This window comes from Dendrobates tinctorius, unplaced genomic scaffold (assembly GCF_039654945.1).
Source record: "Dendrobates tinctorius isolate UK_male_01 unplaced genomic scaffold, ASM3965494v1 ptg000050l, whole genome shotgun sequence".
Lineage (NCBI taxonomy): Eukaryota > Metazoa > Chordata > Amphibia > Anura > Dendrobatidae > Dendrobates > Dendrobates tinctorius.
Window position 1 is genome coordinate 3,604,017 of NW_027361718.1, and position 19,519 is coordinate 3,623,535.

Below are 19,519 nucleotides of genomic sequence, written 5' to 3' on the forward strand. Positions count from 1 at the left end.
ACAGAGCTTTTATTATACTCCCCAAGGGGCGGTTCGGTCTAATGGGCATCACTGGTCTCGATCCGGAGCCTCCTCTCTTCTTGCGATCCCTGTCCTCCTTCTCTGCTTTGTATGGATGATGCGTCTTGTGCCATTCACATTGTTCCTCATCACGCTCCTTCGCAGGCGTATTTCTCTTTGCCTTCAGGACAGCGTAAAGCCACTGTAGTGTGCATGTGCAGGAAAAGGCCAAAGAGCACCGGCGCATGCACAGTGCAGTACTTTACGCTGCCCTCCACAACCTGCGCATGAGTGCAATAATTGACACTGTGTGGATGACATAGGACGCGCCATCCATATATAGCTGTGCAGGAGGACGGCGATCGCAAGAAGACCGGAGGCACCAGATCAAGACCAGAGACTTCCATCAGACAAGACCACCCTCGTGGGACTTACTAATAGCTGAGCAATTGGTGCGTGATTGTCAGATTCCCTACTGCCTCTGATATTGAGAACCTATCCTAAGGACAGGCGTTCAATAACAAAGTCCTAGACAACCTGTTTTATGTTTTTTAGTTCTATAATAAAGTGGTACCCGCATTGACATGCCACTGACATATTATCAAATTGGTCCATCTATGCATGTAACTGATAAAGCACCATTCTCCAAAATTAGTCTGTAAGTTGCAATCTCTTGTGTGTCTAATGAAAATCAAATATAGGGTATTTAATAGACCTGATCAATGTGACTGACATCGGTATATCTGTTCTATATGTATGTACAGTATGTAGTCCATCTCTTCTATCCCGTCAGCTCCTTCTGGATTTTACGCTACATGGCTGCTGAATTGCCGTCTGTCTGTATGTCTGTCTATCTATGCTTTTGAAGAATATTTCCTTTGAAAATGATGTGGAAATGACAGAAAATTGCTCTGTGTATAAGCTCATGTGACAATCACATTGCAATCAGATGTAAATCGGATTCTAGGTGTGAAAAATCGGATTGTACTCGCATAACACTTGTATTACACTCGTTCCGACTTTGCAGGAACAAAATAGGACCGATTTTAAACTCTCTAGTGTGACTCCAGCCGTACACAGTATCACTATCCAGCTTCCATACTCTTAGGACGAGGGGGGTGAATATGTTCCTGATGCTATGTAGGTATGGTATTTTGTCTCATTATTCTGTAACTTTTCATTTCAGTTAAAAAATGGATTCATGGTCACAAACTGGACTACTTAGGGATTCCCAGATACTGGGGAACCGGAGAAATAAATTATAATTCAAGGTGAGCATGTTGCAAAGCTGAGTGATGTTTCTGTAATGGATCTGTGGTTAGTAATATTCATGGAGGCTTGTGGATTTAAGAATACTAATGGGTTAAACTGCAGTTAGTCTCTGCACAAAGAATCAAGCTCCAAGTAAGTAATGCTCAGGGCTGGTTCACATTACGGTTATGTCTGGCGAGGTTTTTGTTTAGCCTGAGCTGGATACAACTGATGCATCTTATACACCTGTCCTGCATCATTATCCAGAAAGGGAAACGTTCAATGCCCTTGAACTCAAAACTGCTCCTATAGGAAATATATATATTTTTTTTTTTAAACAAGCCCTCAGTGTATATAGTGGTAACAATTCTTCCTCCTCATGTGATCACTGGGTGCAGAGAGGTCCTAGGAGACTCACTTAGGCTGGCTTCAAATTAGCGCTTTTGTGCGCAGCGCATCGTGCGCACCGCGCACTTATGTTTAACATGACGTGCGCATGGTCTTGCGCACACTTGCATTTTCGTGCGCATGCGTTTTTTTGTCTTTCGCTCCAGGCGCGCCAGACGCAACATGTTGCATTTTTTGGTCCGCCCTGTCTCGTCAAAAAAACGCATGCACACGCTTGCATACAGAATACGCAAAAACAACACACTGAAGTCTATGGGAACGCATGCGTGCGCATGGTCTTGCGCACGCTTGCGTTTTTTTACACATGCGTTTTTGAGGTAAACAAGTCTGGAATGTGGTCTAGACAATGGAAAAAATGTCACACCTAAAAACGCACGCGCATAAAAAACACAAACGCATGTAAAACGCAAGCAACGCTGCGTTTTTTGACGCATCAGCGTACGCATGACGCTAAATAAACGCGTTTGATTTGCGTTTTTCTTTGCGTTTTTTATGCCCACGATGCGCTGCGCAAAAAAACGCTAATGTGAAACTAGCCTAAGTCTTTGCTATGCAGCCATGAGATTCAATTTCCCGCTAAAATTGATATTAATATAGCAGCCCCCTTTATGGAAAAATAGGATAAAAATGGTATTTAAAAGTTGAATAGCACCCCCCACCCCAAAGTGGGGCACACTGTGAAAGTTAAATATGAAAGAAAAAAGTTGTCGTCAATCCAGATTGCTGTTACTCGCATCTCTCCAGTCATTACGGAATGAACAAATGAATATGAAATAAATGTCCTGGTGTTGAACTGGTTAAAGTACATTTAACATAAAGGGTATCTGTTCTTTTACAATCAGTGTGGTATTTTGGGGTTTGGTTGCCTGTTTTTAAAGAATGTGGACCCCTTTTTGTGGGCTTTTTATATGTATTTTGGGCTAAAATTTATTTTTACAATTGGGTTTCAATTTTCCACAATGCAAGTCACTGCTGTGGATCGTCATCTTCCGTGCACGCTTTATTGCAGTTATTGCCGCTAAGGGCGACCCAACCAGTTATTAGTGGTCTGTCTGTGGACGGGGATTACTCGCTTTGCTGGTCGCTGAGGCATACACTGGGACACTCAGTTTAAAAAGTCTGTTCGGTTTATAAGGAAAAACAGCATAAACCGCTCCTCGGGAACTTAGTAACTTGCAGCCACCAGTACACTGTCCATGAAGAAAATTAGCTCTATAGGAAAAACACAGTCTCTTTCTGATCCCGGTCAGCGTAACAGCATAACACGGATTCCTGCCTGTCCGTTACCTGTTTGTGTCGGCCACACAGGTTCCCGGATGCCTCTTATCCTCAGAGGTATCCCATAAACGTCGCTCACTGACCCCGGTCAATATCACTCATCATTATCAGACCGTCCACTCTGGAGGTATCTCACAGGTTTCCTTCCTCTAGCTCAGACTAGCCAGCACTTGCTCACATGTGCCAAACACATCTCCATTACATAGCTCTAACCACTGCCAGGTACCTATCACATGGCTAGTCAGGTGATTGTGACATCACCGCAGGTCCTTAAACATACACAACCACACACAGGCTTCACCTTGGGTATTCAGACACACCTCCTTGGGTAGGTATGTAGGTGACTGGACCCACCCATCTCTCCAAGTCACCTGGAAGCCTCCCAATGTATAGCAAAAACCCTCAGCAGTAGATCTGCTGAGCAAAACACGCCCAGGCTTCCATCACAGGGCCACCCACCTCTGTGATACATACCGCCCATGAACCACATGACCATTCGCCATGCCACAGGGGCAATCAGTTTTTCACACAGGAACCTGTAGGTTTGGATTTCTTTTTCCCTTAATAATAAAGACCTTCCTTTAAAAGCTGCATTTTGTGTTATCTTTGTCTAATATTTAAATTTGGCGATCTGAAACATTTAAGTGTGACAAACACGCAATAGAATAGGAAATCGGGAAGGGGGCAAACACTTATTCACATAGCTGTAATCATAGATGCAGCTCCTGATGATCCTGCATCTGGCGTAAAGCTGGAAGTTTCCCCGAGATTATAACTCCGATTATTGTTCCTTTGTGGTCACTTCCCGGCCATCTGTCATTGTATTTGTCTCGTCAATCCAAGAGCTGAGTACGTGTCGTCCTGGAGTTACAAAATCTTTTGGGATATCCTATTCCAATTGTTGTATTGCATGCAGATTTTTTTTTTCTTTATCGCCTTATTGGGGGACACAGAATACCATGGGTGTATGCTGCTGCTGCTAGGAGGCTGACACTATGCAAAAACAATGAAATTAGCTCCTCCCCGGCAGTATACACCCACCGACAGGCACCAAGCACCTCAGTTTGTGCTTAGTGTCTGTAGGAGGCGGACCGGGATCTCCCCAGATCCGCATTTTTCTTTTCAGGTTTAGTCTGAACTTTTTAATTTTTCCCTCTTTTGTCTTTTAGGTTATTTTCCATCGGGAAACAGGGTGTAGTTGTCACCCTGATTTCCCATATCATGCGGCTGAGCGAGCAGTGTGGTGTCATCCACATCGCAACTCTCAGTACCGCAGGCAGGACTTTCCCTTTCGCCTTCCGGTGATAAGGGTTGTGGACAGGTGGCTAGTCCTTGCCGAATCCCCCTCCTCACCCCTCTCTCGGGACAGGGCTGAGAGGAAGACGGCGATCGCAGGTATTTCAAGCCGTCTTCTGCAGGATGCGGGTACAGAGGACTCCCTTCCCCCCAGCGGCCTGCCGTTTCCCCGTGGGCCCCTGTGGTCATCCTCTTCAGGGACGTCAGGTAAGTGCCTGTACGTTCCCTCCGGCCCCGCATAAGCTCCGTGAATGGCAGAAGTTGTACCTTTGTGATTTCAGGTCCACAACTTTTGAATTTCCCGCCCTCTCTGCCTGCCGCACACTCAAGCCGCTTGTTTCTCACTCCCAGGGAGACACTGGGGATTCCTCCACACACAGCGTCACAAGCAGGGGAGGCAGACTTCCCAGGGCCACTGTCAGATCAGCTCCGTTATGTCGGCGCTGGCATGGAGCTGCGGTGTCTTCACTTTCACTTTCACTTTCCCTCACAGTCTCCTCATCGCTGTGCTCCCTCCTCCCTTCCTGAGCGCGCTCTTTTCAGCGCGCCTTTACTAGCCCATCACAGGGCTCCTTTTCGTTTCATATGCCAGCCTCCTCCTTCGGCCATGCCCTCTCCTTCGCTGTTAACCAGTCATGGAGCGGCCGCTAAGCTCCGCCCCCAGCCTCCAGCACAAGGATTTCCTGGTTGTCTCACTCCTTCCTGCGCTGTTTGGGGGACACTTCAGCGTTTTCTGCTGCTCACAGAATCTCGGTAGGCTCTGCTCTGAGGCAAAGATTAGCTCTCCTCGGCAGTTATTCCTTAAATCCTGCGGCCATTCAGTGCAGTCTACTTATGCCCAACCCTTCAGGGGATCTCTGCTTCAGGCCCACCGCTATCTATTACGCCTGTGCGCGCTGTAAAAAGAAGTGGGCATCAGGTCAGTCGTCTCCATTCTGCCCCCCCTGCAGTCCTTCCAATATGTCAGCATCTCAGGAGCGCACAGAGTCCCGGGCGGAGGGCGCTCTTCCCTCCTCTCTCCCCCCGGAGTGGGCCGTTACAATGTCACAGTCTGTGTCTGACTTGACAAAAGTATCACAGTCGCTGGTCCAGGTTTTAGAACGATTACCTCAGCTATCCTCAGCCACCTCTGCCCCGACCACCTCTCGGGGTGAGTCGTCCGTACCTGACCGCGACCTTCACAGAGACAGACGGGGAAGGTCTTCTAGAAAGCGGGCTCGGTCCACTTCGTCCTCGAGCTCGCAGGCCCCTTCTGCTCCCAGGCCTCCTTCTCCTTCCTCAGATGACAGCCTTCAGTCAGGCGATGATTCTCATTCGGAAGCTAGCTCTGAGGGGAACAGCGTTTCTAAAACGCGGGACATGGTCGATAGTCTGCTTGCAGCTATCTTCCAAACACTAAAACTTAAACAGGATGAGGCTCCAGCTCAGGAAAGCTCGGTTGTCCTTAGACGAGCCAGACCTCCGTCCCGAACCTTTCCCAATCACAACGATTTCAATACTACCTTAGCCAAACACTGGGAGCGCCCTGAACAACGTTTCTCAGGCCGCAAGTATTTGGACGTTCTGTACCCCTTTGACGCAGAACTGCTCTCAAAGTGGTCCAAGGCTCCAGAGGTAGATCCTCCAGTATCCCGGATAGCCTCTAAAACGGTGCTCTCTCTTCCAGACGGGGCGTCGCTCAAAGATCCTACTGACAGGCAGATTGAATCTCTGGCTAAGTCTATCTTTGAGGCATCTGGCGCCTCTCTCTGCCCTATTTTCGCATCCGCCTGGGTGGCGAAGGTCATTTCCGCTTGGGCAAAAATCCTTCGCAGAGGCATCTTAGCGTCAGCTCCTCAAGACGAATTGGCAGATCTTGCAGATCAGATTAACCAGGCGGGAAAATACCTTTTGGCCGCCTCCTTGGACGCGGCCGGCTGCGTAGGAAGGGCTAACAGCAACATAGTAGCTGTACGCCGAGTCCTTTGGCTAAAGTCATGGAATGCGGACACTACTTCGAAAAAGTCGCTTACCAATCTGCCATTCCATGGCTCTAGGCTCTTTGGAGCAAAGCTGGATCAGATAATTTCCGATGCCACTGGAGGCAAAAGTACTTCGCTTCCCCAGTCTCGACCAATACGTCCCTTCAACAGAAGGGGGTTTCGACCATTCAGGCCTTTTCGTCCCTTCTCTGCCACGGAGAGGGCCACTCAACAGGATCGGCCGCCTGCCACCAGGGAGCGGGATCAGAGGAAACCTTCCTACAAACCCGCTCCTCGCTGGAGATCTAGAGGACAATATTCCAGATCTGCAGGAGCCAATTCCGGCAGATTTTCGTCTAAGTGACGGGTCACCCCCACCTGGAATTTCTTCCAGGGTGGGCGGCAGACTTTCCTTTTTCGCGGATGCTTGGCTGTCCGTTGTAGACGACGCTTGGGTCAGAGAACTCGTCGCATCCGGTTACAAAATCGAATTTGCTTCACTCCCGAACAGACGGTTTTTCCGGTCTCGGCCTCCGCGACAGCGGGCCCAGATTCCGGGTTTTCTGCAGGCCATTTCCTCCCTTCTTTCCGCCGGAGTCATTGTTCCCGTTCCCTCAGACGAACGGTTTTCCGGGTTCTACTCCAATCTCTTTGTAGTCCCGAAGAAAGACGGCTCTCTTCGTCCTATTCTGGACCTCAAATTGCTCAATCGCCACGTGAAGATTCTCCATTTCAGGATGGAGTCTCTTCGGTCGGTGATTGCTTCCATGGAGCCCGGGGAATTTCTCTGCTCGGTGGACATTCGGGATGCCTATCTCCACATTCCAATATGTGTGCAACATCAGAAGTATCTTCGATTTGCGTTTCAGGGAGACCACTTTCAGTTCACAGCTCTTCCTTTCGGCCTGGCTTCAGCGCCCCGGGTTTTCACGAAGGTGATGGCGACTGTGATGGCCATCCTTCGCTCCAGAGGGATCCTCATCATCCCTTATCTGGACGATCTTTTGATCAAGGGTTCGTCTCGCCAGGACTGTCTCCGGAGCCTTCAGATAACCCTGGACACTCTCAGCCGCCTAGGTTGGCTAGTCAACAAGGAGAAGTCCATTCTGGTCCCCACCCAGCGTCTGACCTTTCTGGGTATGGAATTCGACACGGAGCTAGCCCGTGTTTTTCTTCCAAAGGAAAAATTTACAACTCTGTCCAAGTGCATCAAATCTCTCAAGAGGTCTGCTCCCATTCCCATTCGGTTCGGCATGAAGGTCCTGGGGAAGATGGTGGCCTCCATGGAGGCAGTGCCCTTTGCGCAGTACCACCTTCGTCCTCTCCAGCTGTCTCTGCTTTCAGCCTGGGACAAGACCACGATGTCCTTGGACCGTCCTATTCGGCTTCCTCTCAGAGTGAGGCAGTCTCTCACTTGGTGGCTACGGCCAGCGTCAGTTCTCCAAGGGAGGTCCTTCCTTCCTCCTCAGTGGCAAATCATCACCACCGATGCGAGCCTTCTAGGATGGGTAGCAGTGTTCCATCAGAAAGCGGCCCAAGGACGCTGGAAGCCACAGGAGTCTCTCCTTCCAATCAATCTTTTGGAGATCAGGGCGATTTTCCTGGCCCTTCTTCACTGGCAGCCCCTCCTTTCCGGCAAGCCGGTCCGCATTCAGTCGGACAACGCCACGGCCGTGGCGTACATAAACCATCAGGGGGGTACGCGCAGCAAACAGGTAATGTCAGAAGTGGCAAAGATATTCCGCTGGGCAGAACGTTACGTTCCGACAATCTCTGCCGTCCATATTCCAGGGGTGGAAAATTGGGCAGCCGACTTTCTGAGTCGCCAGGGCCTAGCGTCCGGCGAATGGTCCCTGCACCCCGCGGTTTTCTCTCAGATATGCGACCGTTGGGGCACCCCGGATGTCGATCTCATGGCATCTCGGATGAACCACAAGGTACCGCAGTTCGTAGCCAGGTCCAGGGACCCTCTAGCCGTCGCATGCGACGCACTGGTGACTCCGTGGTCCCAGTTTCAACTTCCGTATTTGTTCCCGCCTCTGGCATTGATCCCTCGGGTGGTAAAAAAGATAAAATCGGAAGGCGTACCAGTGATTCTAGTTGCTCCAGATTGGCCAAGACGGCCTTGGTACGCGGAGCTGGTCAACATGCTCGCGGACGTTCCCTGGAGGCTTCCGGACCGTCCAGACCTTCTCTCGCAAGGCCCCCTTTACCACGAGAATTCTCAGTCTCTGAGTTTGACGGCATGGCCATTGAGACCGCAATTCTAAAGGAATCAGGTCTGTCCAGTCAGGTTATTCAAACTATGATCAGAGCCAGGAAACCAGCCTCTTCCCGCATTTACTATAGGTACTGGAAGGCTTTTTTCCGTTGGTGCGATGATAGAAAAGTCTTCCCAATGTCGTTTTCTATCCCGTCTATCCTAGGGTTTCTTCAAGCTGGGTTAGACGCGGGTCTGTCCCTCAGTACGCTCAAGGGCCAGGTTTCCGCTCTCTCTATCCTCTTCCAAAGAGAGCTAGCTTCTCTACCACAGGTCAAGACCTTTCTACAAGGGGTTTCCCACGTGGCTCCCCCTCATCATTCGCCAATAGACCCGTGGGATCTCAACCTCGTTCTTAACGCGCTCCAGAAGGCGCCGTTCGAGCCTCTCCAGGACATTCCTTTTTCCCTTCTCTCTTGGAAGGTCACCTTTTTGATCGCCATTTCCTCCATCAGAAGAGTTTCTGAATTGGCGGCCTTGTCATGTCGTTCCCCTTACCTCATTCTCCATCAGGACAAAGCCGTCCTCAGGCCCGTTCCTTCTTTTCTTCCAAAGGTGGTTTCCGCTTTCCATATCAATGAGGATATCGTCCTTCCTTCTTTTTGTCCGGCTCCATCTCATCCTCTTGAGAAGTCTCTCCACAAACTGGACGTAGTTAGAGCCCTGCGTGTCTATCTTGCCAGGACCTCTTCCTTCCGTCTGTCCGATTCCTTGCTAATCATCTCTGAAGGTCGCCAGAAGGGCCTTCCGGCTTCCAAATCCACGATCGCTCGCTGGATTCGTTCTACCATTCTGGAAGCGTATCGTCTTCAGGAAAAGCGGCCCCCTCCGGGAGTAAGAGCTCATTCCACCCGGGCTGTGGCAGCTTCGTGGGCTGCTCGTCACCAGGCTTCGGCCATGCAAATTTGCAAGGCTGCAACCTGGTCATCTTTGCACACCTTCACGAGGTTCTACAGGGTTCATACCCAGGCCTCGTCTGATGCTGTGGTTGGTAGGAAGGTTCTGCAGGCGGCGGTGGCTCACCGGCCGACCTGAGCCTTTCGGTTACTTTCGTTCCTTTTTGCTGTTCCCACCCTTGGGACTGCTTTGGGACGTCCCATGGTATTCTGTGTCCCCCAATAAGGCGATAAAGAAAGATGGATTTTTGGTTCTTACCGTAAAATCTCTTTCTTGGAGCCTTCATTGGGGGACACAGCACCCTCCCTTTTTCAGTTGTACCGTGTTGGGTCTTAGAGTCCCCTGTTGGGTTGGTACATATGGTTCGAGTTTTTTCTCGTTGCTTCTCCTACTGCTTTTTCACCAACTGAGGTGCTTGGTGCCTGTCGGTGGGTGTATACTGCCGGGGAGGAGCTAATTTCATTGTTTTTGCATAGTGTCAGCCTCCTAGCAGCAGCAGCATACACCCATGGTATTCTGTGTCCCCCAATGAAGGCTCCAAGAAAGAGATTTTACGGTAAGAACCAAAAATCCATCTTTTTTTCTTACACCTTCTTCTTTTTCTCACTATCAGCAGTTACAGATTCATGGTGGTAGACCGGCTCGGCTCGGATCTTCAGAAGTTGCAGATGAACAACGGTGGCAGATTGCCTGTAAAAACCGTAATGCAAATTGGTATTCGCATGGTAAGTCAAGAGTTTTGGAATGCCCTAAAGGGGAATTTCACCATTGATGTATCCACTTGCATGATGGAGACATGTCAGAGTATAGCTTCAAGGGGAAAGGGAAGATGTTTTGTAGCACCATCATTTTTGGAGACCGTGTAATGAGCCGAAAAGTAGAAATGTTAGGAATTATGGAATAAATGATCTCAAAGTTCAGTCGTCGTTTCTGAATTTAGCCGGAAACTTGTGCATGTGCACAGTCGGACATAAATCCAATGACTTGCACAGTATTTTCAGCTTTTCCATGTGTTGCTTGTGTTACAGGTGGATATCTTGGAGTACATACATGAACATGAGTACGTACATGGTGATATTAAAGCAGGAAACATTCTACTTCACGCTTCGGATCCCAGCAAGGTAACGATGATTAGTTTGTACTCAGTAGCTGCTTCTTGGGGGGAAAGAACAATGGGGGGATTTATTAGTACTGACACACCAAGCCCTTGGTAAACCTGTTCCATTGTGACTAATACCTGGATGACATCCTGAGCCTGTATCTTGTGGGACGCTTCTGCTCATGCTTGGTAACACTTCTGATCTATCACAATGTCATTCAGTTTAAGACAAATTTCACCACTGCTCATACTATGTGGCGCCCTCCGCCGTTGCACCAGATTGGTGGCACCCTCCGCCGCTGCTCCTATTCTCATAAGTGCTTGCTCACACTGCCGTATAGCACGGATGGACGCTATGTGATGTTTTGTCGGACAGCTCTCTGCTCAGTGTTATACTATGGAGCAGTGCAGATCAGCGATTATTTTTTTTCATTCCGACTCATGAAAAGACAGTTGCAGCATGCTGTGATTGCATCTGAGAATTGAATCACGCTAACCTATACAAGTCTATGGGTGCATGCTAAACATCAGTCTGCACTCGGATGCCATCCGAGTGCAGCACGATTAGCGTGGATGTCGGCAATGGAAGAGATGGAGAAATTACTTTCTCCTTCTCTTCTGCACCTGTGCTGCAATTCTCTCATTTGACAGAGTTTGACCCAAATATCATTTGACTCGATTCTCTCGCATGAGATACGTCTGACCCCGGCCTGAGTGGGTGAAAAAGCTTATTGTCAAAGAAGAATCCACGATTACCATCAGGTGTGGCAGGCTGGACTATTAGTTTGGCCTTTGAAGTGAAGCAGAGCTACTCTGTTTCGTAGAGCTGTATCAAGAGGCACTGTGTAAGCATGTTATTGGAGCGTCTCTGGTTGCTATTTCTATGTGGTCCTTGTGCTACAATAAAGATGATGGACAGGGGATGTTCTATTGGGATAAAGGATGAAATTATGCAATTGTCTTAAAAAAATAATTGGACATCTTGATATTTTACCATTTTTTAAAGTGGTAAGATAAGGAAAAATGTTGTACCGTCCGTGCCTACTATAAAGGTGAGCTGAGAAGTGCACTTCTATCATCTTTGAGGCTATGGACAAACGTTGCGGATTGTAAGCATTTTTGACGCGTTTTTGACACGTTTTTTCACTGCAAAAACGCTTACACAACGCAACCCATTGAATTCAATGTCATTCCGCACATGCTGTGCTAATGCTGCGTATTTTTCTGCGGCGGAATTGCATAGCGGAAAAATACACAGCATGTTCATTCTTTGTGCAGAATCGCGATTCCGCACCCATAGGAATGCATTGTTCCGCTTACTTTCTGCATGGGGCTATGGCCACCATGCGCAAAGTAAGCAGATCATGTGCGGATGGTACCCAGAGTCTGGAGGAGAGGAGATTCTCCTCCAGGCCCTGGGTACCATATCCCTGTTAAAAAAAAAAAAAAAAAAGAATTAAAATAAATCGTGATATTCTCACCTTCCAGTGGCCCCCGCAGTCTTCCCGATCCTCTCGAGGCTCCCGGCATCTTCCGGTCCCAGTGATGCCTTGCGACAATGACCTGTGATGACGTAGCAGTTTCGCGTGATGCTACATCATCTGGGGTCATTGTCGCGAGGCATCGCTGGGAACGGGAGTTGCCCGAAGCATCATGAGGATCGGGAAGGCTGCGGGGGCCACTGGAAGGTGAGAATATCACGATTTATTTATTTATTTTTTTTTAAATCAGATAGTTTTTATTAAAAGTTTTAGAAATGACAGGCATGTACAACTTACAACATGTTGTCAAACATTCCCTTCCCCCATAACACCCCCCCCTTGTCCGATGGCATATAGACTGATATATAGCGAGTAAACTAAGTTCCATCACACAACCATATCATATGAGAAATGATGATTAACTACCGACAGGAGACCACCCCCAGGGCCCACTCATTAATCTAGGAGATTCAAAGCAGCCAGGCCGGGAACTCTCAACCATCCCTCCCATATTTTCCCAAAAATATGCGGCACACCCCTCCTGAGGTACACAAACTTTTCCCTGTATAGTATTTTATTTAATCTATTAATATATTCTTTTCTTGAGGGAGTTTTGGCAGAGATCCAGTGATAAGCTATCAGCTTTCGGGCCACAAATAGCATTCTGGCCACAGCAATTTTAAGGTATTGATCCCCTCCCACCCCATCAACATAGCCCAAAACACATATCGTGGGGTCCCTGGGAATATCCTGTCCCGTGACCAAATGTATAAGGCCAAGGACCACGATCCAAAATATTTGTAGGCAGGAGCATGTCCACATCATATGTAAAATGTCCGCATTATCCATCGTGCACCTCGAATCCCACCGTAACCCTCTACTGAACAACCATTCGGGAGACCTGTATGTCCTATAGAGGATATATAGCTGAGACAGGCGGCCAGGCTCACTAATCACGATTTATTTTAGTTCTTTTTTTTTAACAGGGATATGGTACCCAGGGCCTGGAGGATTTTTTTTTTTTTTTTTACTATTTTTAACATTCTATCTTTTACTAATGATGCTGCATAGGCAGCCTCAATAGTAAAAAGTTGGCCACACTTGTCAAACACTATGTTTGACAAGTGTGACCAACCTGTCAATCAGTTTTCCAAGCGATGCTACAGATCGCTTGGAAAACGCTAGCAATCTGCAAGCTAATTACGCTTGCAAAACGCTAGTGTTTAGCAGGAATACGCATTCCAATTCCGCATGCATGTTTCCCGCGGCAGGGAGTTGCGGAATTGCCGCGGCAATTCCGAATGTGTGCACATAGCCTAAAACACTTGGAATTCCGTTTTACAGGAGCGGCTTCTCATTGCTCCCCCCACCTCTGTGAGACGTTGCGTGCCCTGATTTTCTAGTAGCAGCCAGTGCCCTGATGAGGGCTACCAGCAGGGAGCAGACCACGCCCCCTAAAACCTGTCGGATTGGAGACATTATTGGGGCCTGCTGATGTGATAGGAGCTGCTCTTCACTGCTCACCCCTCCGTCTAGGACATAACAGCGGGGAGCTACACACTGCTGTAATCAGTCAGTCTCCTGTTAATAGCTGTCTCTCTGCAGAGAACAGGGGATTGTGGCCATGCCCTCTCAACTCCGACTGACTGTTAAGGGCCTTTTACACATAGCGATCTCACTACATGTGACACTTACCTCTGACTGGCCCCCTCTGGATATTGCTGATCGCGTGAGATCGTCCTGGTCCATTTCTCATCGTCGGCTTCCTGCTGGCGCCGACGAGCGATGCATGGACACGGGCGGAAGTCGTCATCATCATCGCTGCATGTGACAGGTAAGTAACGACCGCCGAGCATCGCTGGTGAGATCTGCCTGTTTGGCAGCTCACTAGCGACCATTTAGCGATGCACCAGCGATCCTGACCGGGCCGTATCGTTGTAGGGATCGCTGGTGCATCGCTAAATGTAATGGGGCCCTTATTCACAGGGGGAGCTGCACACTGCTGGGTGATATAAGTCCCATACGGGAGGGGGAAAGCAGTGAGGAGCAGCTCCACTGAATTACAAGGGTTATAAAGATAATAGACCTGCAGTGGGCATCTCATCTTTATAGGTTGTGTGCAGAGGACAGTACAATTTAATTTTTTAAATATCCCCAGAGTACTCCTTTAATTATACACACGGTACAGCTTATTTTGAAATGATGGGTACACTTTTACAAGAAAATTAAAATGATAAAAATCCCACATGTACTCCGGTAACAGCAGTTTTCAACTTCATGGATTGCTTCGATTTGTCACCATGATCATAAGAGATTCGCAGCAATCGCACTAATGTTATAACTAGATGACTGACATTGAGAAGTAAAAATAAATCCTGTCCCATATTTAAGTGGCATTAGTTATTTCTGCAGTTCCTAATTTTTGTGGCCGATGCCTCTATTTTCTGAGTTTTATTCGGTGTGATCCTCAGCTCTATTTTTAGCTGAAGTGCGATTTCCCAAGTTTCCAGGCGCGAGATTCATTCCCCGTCTTCGTTCAGTGCTTGAAAGTGTTATGCAGATTAGCATAGATTAACAGATCTGACTCTCCATAAAACATGCTTCAGTGTATAATGCCATTGGTTTGCTTACAATGGGGGATGATTTATTTTCTCAAGCAGGAAAACCATGCGTTGCTATTTTAACATGTTTTAACATATTTTAGCAAATAAAATGAGCTGCTTTGAATATGCAGCTGCTATGGAAATCTGAATGGGAATGAAAACATTGCCTCCTTTATTGACTTTATCGTTTTTGACTCCCTTTCACATTTTTTTTTTCTATTGTGCGCCCGGCAGCACACCCAGCAGTAAATAGCATTTTCTTAAACAAAAAAAAAACAGGTAAGCAATTTCTGCAGAAACAGAATAATTTAAGGACATTGTATGTGGTAAACGCTTATTAACCTCATAGACTTTTTTTTTTTTTTTTGTTTTTTTTTTTTACACACAGCAATTTTAAATTCTTTTTTCTAGTAGTATTACTAAACTTCCAACATGGTCCACAGCGGTGTACAGGGGTCTACAAATGTTCTCTAGAAATAATGAATTTTAACTGTGGATGAGCCAGGGGGGTTAAACACCTATAGTGTTTTTCATTTAATGGAGACTTTCCAGTTTGTGTTCTGCCGGTGTGAACAGGGCATTAGACCTCGTATCGGCCTGCATACAGTGAATTGGCACTTTGTTTATGGGCAGAAATTGATCCCTTCCTTTACAATGGTGCTACGTAGCTAGGGGCAGCTGGTGCCCAAGGATGACGTTGGATCTGACTAGCTGTTGTATAGAAGAGTCGTTGTTACAGAACCCCCCCCAGCACCCCGAATGGGAGATGCATGTAAGATAGGTGTAATGTGAGATGTATGCCCTAAATGCAGCAACCGACCGGCTGCCCCCCTGGGCAGAGGTAAACGAGATATCCCACTTCTGACCTCCCCCCACCTTTGTAAATCCCACTGTAAATGATCGGGGATCGCCGGCCACCTGCGGCTATTGTAATGTACGTCTGGCGTCTTAATTGGAGCCTGTTATCTACTGGCCCGACACATATTGATTGTCCTGTCCTCTGTATGTATATATATTCTGAGACCGATGAGTAAAATGTTGTCACACTGGAAATACGTGGAGAAGCAGTGATCTTTTATATGTTCCCATGTTACAAAGCCTTTCGAACCAGCATCCTTCATTCAGAAGTGAGGAAAAGCAGGGTGGACCTCCTGAGAAATGGGGTGGTAATGTAAAGAGGTATTACAGCACAGAAGACCCCGTTACACTGGTGGCAGACAGCGTGATATGATACCCCGTCTATAGGAGTAAAGGACTGAATGGAAAACAACTACCAGAAGGTAAAGAGGAATACATTAAAAGACATGGTTGAAGCTCGAGGGTTAATAGCCAGCAACAAAACAAAAGCGGATTTGATAGCAGCCATCATTGAACACGACAGTGCAGCGCTTCCCAATGTGTACGTGGAAGATAGCCAAACCCAGTCCGTCAAGGAAAAAGTATATATTGACAGTGGTAGATTATGCCACACGGTATCCAGAGGCGGTTGCATTACCTAACATACTGGCAGACAGTGGCGGCTGCCCTGCTCCAGGTTTTCTCACGGGTTGGATTTCCCCAGGAGGTTATCTCGGACCAGGGTACCCAGTTTACAGCAGAGGTGACCAACCAACTGTGGAAGCTGTGTGGCGTAAAGTCCATTAGAAGCGCTCCGTACCACCCGCAAACCAGTGGGTTGTGTGAACGTTTTAGCGGAACATTAAAACAACTCATTGGGACTTTTACCAGGACCTACAGGGACTGGGAGAGATTCTTGCCACACCTCCTGTTTGCCTATCGGGAGGTGCCCCAAGAATCCACGGGGTTCTCCCTGTTCGAACTGTTATACGGGAGGCGGGTAAGGGGACCCCTAGACTTAGTGCGAGAACACTGGGAAGGGGAGGGAACCATAGAAGGGATACCTATTGTGCCCTATGTGCTGGAATTCCGGGACCGCCTACAGGAGCTGACTCAGGCTGTCCGTGGGAACATGCAGGTGGCCCAATGGCGCCAGCGCGTATAGTATGATCGGAGGGCCAAAGAACGCACCTTTGAGATAGGACAGAAGGTCCTGGTTTTAGAACCAACTAGGCAGAACAAGTTCAATGCTGCATGGCAGGGGCCCTACCAGGTAGTGGGGAAAATAGCTGACACGACCTACAATGTCGCCGATTGTGACGACCCCAGGGTTATCCGCGTGTTCCACGTGAATATGCTGAAGCCCTACCGGGAGCGCCCTGAAGAGGTAGTGGCCATCTGTGCACCCGAAGCAGAGGATTTAGCAGGACTCCCCTTGCCTGATGTCTTAAGGGAGAGGACTCAGTCTAAAACATGGGACCAGGTACACTTGGGAGAAAACCTAGGGCCCCTGGAGAGACAGCAGGCGGAGGCGTTGTTGAGACAGCAACAGAGGATGTTTTCAGAGAGACCGGGGTATACCCGCCTGGCACAACACAAGGTTGAGACCCAGGATCAGACCCCCCCTGAGACAACCGCCCCCCTTCCGCGTCCCTGAGTCTGGACAAGAAGGGATGCGACAGGAGATACAAGAGATGTTGCGTTTAGAGGTCATTGAAGAGTCAGTCCCTGGACATCCCCCCGTAGTGTTAGTGCCCAAGAAGGATGGGACTACCCGGTTTTGTGTAGACTATCGCAAGCTAAATGAGAAAACGGTGACGGATGCGTATCCCATGCCGCGTGTGGATGAGTTGTTAGATCGGCTGACGGGGGCAAAGTATTTGACCACCATCGATCTATACAAAGGCTATTGGCAGATCCCGCTAAGTCTTGACGCTATTTTCAAGTCTGCATTTTTCACCCTGTTCGGCTTATTCCAGTTTCGAGTTATGCCATTCGGGATGAAGAATGCCCCTGCGACCTTCCAGAGGCTGGCTGACGGGCTTCTGGATGGTCTCCAGGACTATGCTTGTGCCTACCTGGATGACATTGCCATCTACAGCGCGACATGGGATGAGCATCTAAATCTCCTAGAGACAGTATTGGACAGGATCCACAAGGCCGGAATCACCTTGAACCGCAACAAGTGTCACGTGGGCAAAGCAGAGGTTCAGTATTTAGGACATTGGTTGCATCACTGAGGCTGCGGGGAGTCCCCTGGCTGACCTGAGGTGAACTAATGAGCGTGGGAAAAAAGTCAGAAACTTTCCCACGGTAGTTAGTTCATCTCCAGGCAGCCATTGAGGCTGCGCAGAGCTGAATTAATTCATTCTGAAGTAGTGTACAGTGGGACTGGTTGCATTAGCACCGGTCCTCATTGTAAACTATTTAACCCCTTCTGATGGATTGCAGCATGGGACATGACTGAACGTAGGAGAGGTAAGGATATTGTTGATTGTTTTATGTTTTGTTTTTTTTCTCAGGTCATGGTTTTTTGGGATTACCAGAGTAATAAAAATTTGTCGAAAACTTGGTGTCTTATTTTCATTAAAAGACTTTTTAATTGATGTCTGTGTGTGGTTTTTAACCCTTTCATATTATAGGGTTAATAATGGATCGGTGTCTTATTAACACCTCTCCATTATCAATTGGCTTAATGTCACCTTACAATCGAATGGTGACATTAACCCTTTGTTATATTAACCCATTAGCCACCGCTACAGGGCAATAGGAATAGAGAGAATAAGTGCCAGAAATGGCACATCTTACAGATGCGCCATTTCTGGGGTGTCTGGGGGCAGATTTTTGTAGCCAGGGGGGGCCAAAAACAATGGTCCCGCTCATGGCTATTAAAATCTGCCCTCACTCACCTGCTTTACCTCTCTGGTTGACAAATTACTGCGGGAGCCCACGCAATTTTTTACAGCGAATTAACACCTACACCTCCCAAATTTTACACATCAACCCTCATCTAATTACTAGTGAAAGACATATAAAAGATACATGAAATTCAATGGTTTACTGAATGTAAACCATGTGTCATTTCATGTCGGGTTGGGGACTGATTTTACAGAAGCCGGCAATTGAAATAGCGGCTTGTCTGCTTTGAGGAACTCTATGAAATATATATATATATATAATATATGTGTCTCAATGACGTGTATGTATATATGTATATACATATACTGTATATGTGTATTCTGTGTGTATATCTATTCTTTTGTTTCTTTATTAAACCTGTCAGTGTGATTTTACTGTATCGTGCACTGAATTGCCGGCTTTTCTAAAGGACACCGGGTGCGTATTTCTCACAAGTCACACATCTGGTCCGTGTGTAATGCGTTGTTTTTGCGCACCCATAGAATTGCATTGGCGTATTACGGGTGTAGTACGCTGACAATCGCAGCATGCTGCGATTGGCACGGACTGTAGAATACGGCCGAGAAATATACGGCTGATGGGAGCTACCCCATAGAGAATCATTTGTCCGTGTGTAATGCGTCGTTTTTAAGCCTCTCACTCGTCCGTATTTCACTCTAATGTGACCCCGGCCTTATACTTTGAAAACTAAGTTTTATCCCCTAAGCAACCCTGTTAACTTCTAGGAGTTGTTATACGTTTCTGTCTAAAAAAAAAAAAAAAATTAGATGTCTTTATGCAAAAGAGAGGTCATATGGAAATGAATTGCTCTAAATGATGATTTATGATGTTTTGTCCGCCTTTTTTATTATTCTTTTATTACTTTCTGCATTCTATATTGCCACGCTGCTTTGTGTGTTGAAAATGACAAACTTTGCAAACCTTCACACAATTAAAGCCAAACGTACTAATCGGATAAAGTATCTTGGTGAAATGCGGGAGCTTCTAAGATCTAAACTGCGAGGACACATAAAAGACACATTGCAGTTTATGATGTGTAGATGCCCACCTGGAGAGATGAAAACTTGGGAGATAAAGGAGAAGGGAGGAAAAAAAACTGGAAAAAAATGGCTAAATTCAGAAACCAGATATGACTATGATGGGAAGGATTTAAAATGGAAGGGTAACTGTTATAGCCCCCAGATGTGCATATTTTATCTTGAGGCACCATTTGGTTTAATAAAATGACG

The 19,519-nt window shown here is 47.4% G+C and overlaps 1 protein-coding gene across 5 annotated transcripts in view; it reads left to right on the forward strand.

Annotated features, from left to right (window-relative positions):
- The window catches only part of VRK2 (VRK serine/threonine kinase 2), a 123,293-nt gene that overhangs the window by 7,173 nt on the left and 96,601 nt on the right, over positions 1-19,519 (forward strand). For 4 of the 5 annotated variants that reach the window (XM_073576661.1, XM_073576663.1, XM_073576659.1 and 1 more), the window contains 3 exons: positions 1,187-1,271; positions 9,965-10,076; positions 10,380-10,472. In XM_073576661.1, the coding sequence (XP_073432762.1) occupies positions 1,187-1,271; positions 9,965-10,076; positions 10,380-10,472 (290 nt within the window). The remainder of the gene's footprint in view (positions 1-1,186; positions 1,272-9,964; positions 10,077-10,379; positions 10,473-19,519) is intronic. The other variant, XM_073576662.1, reaches the window with a different exon arrangement.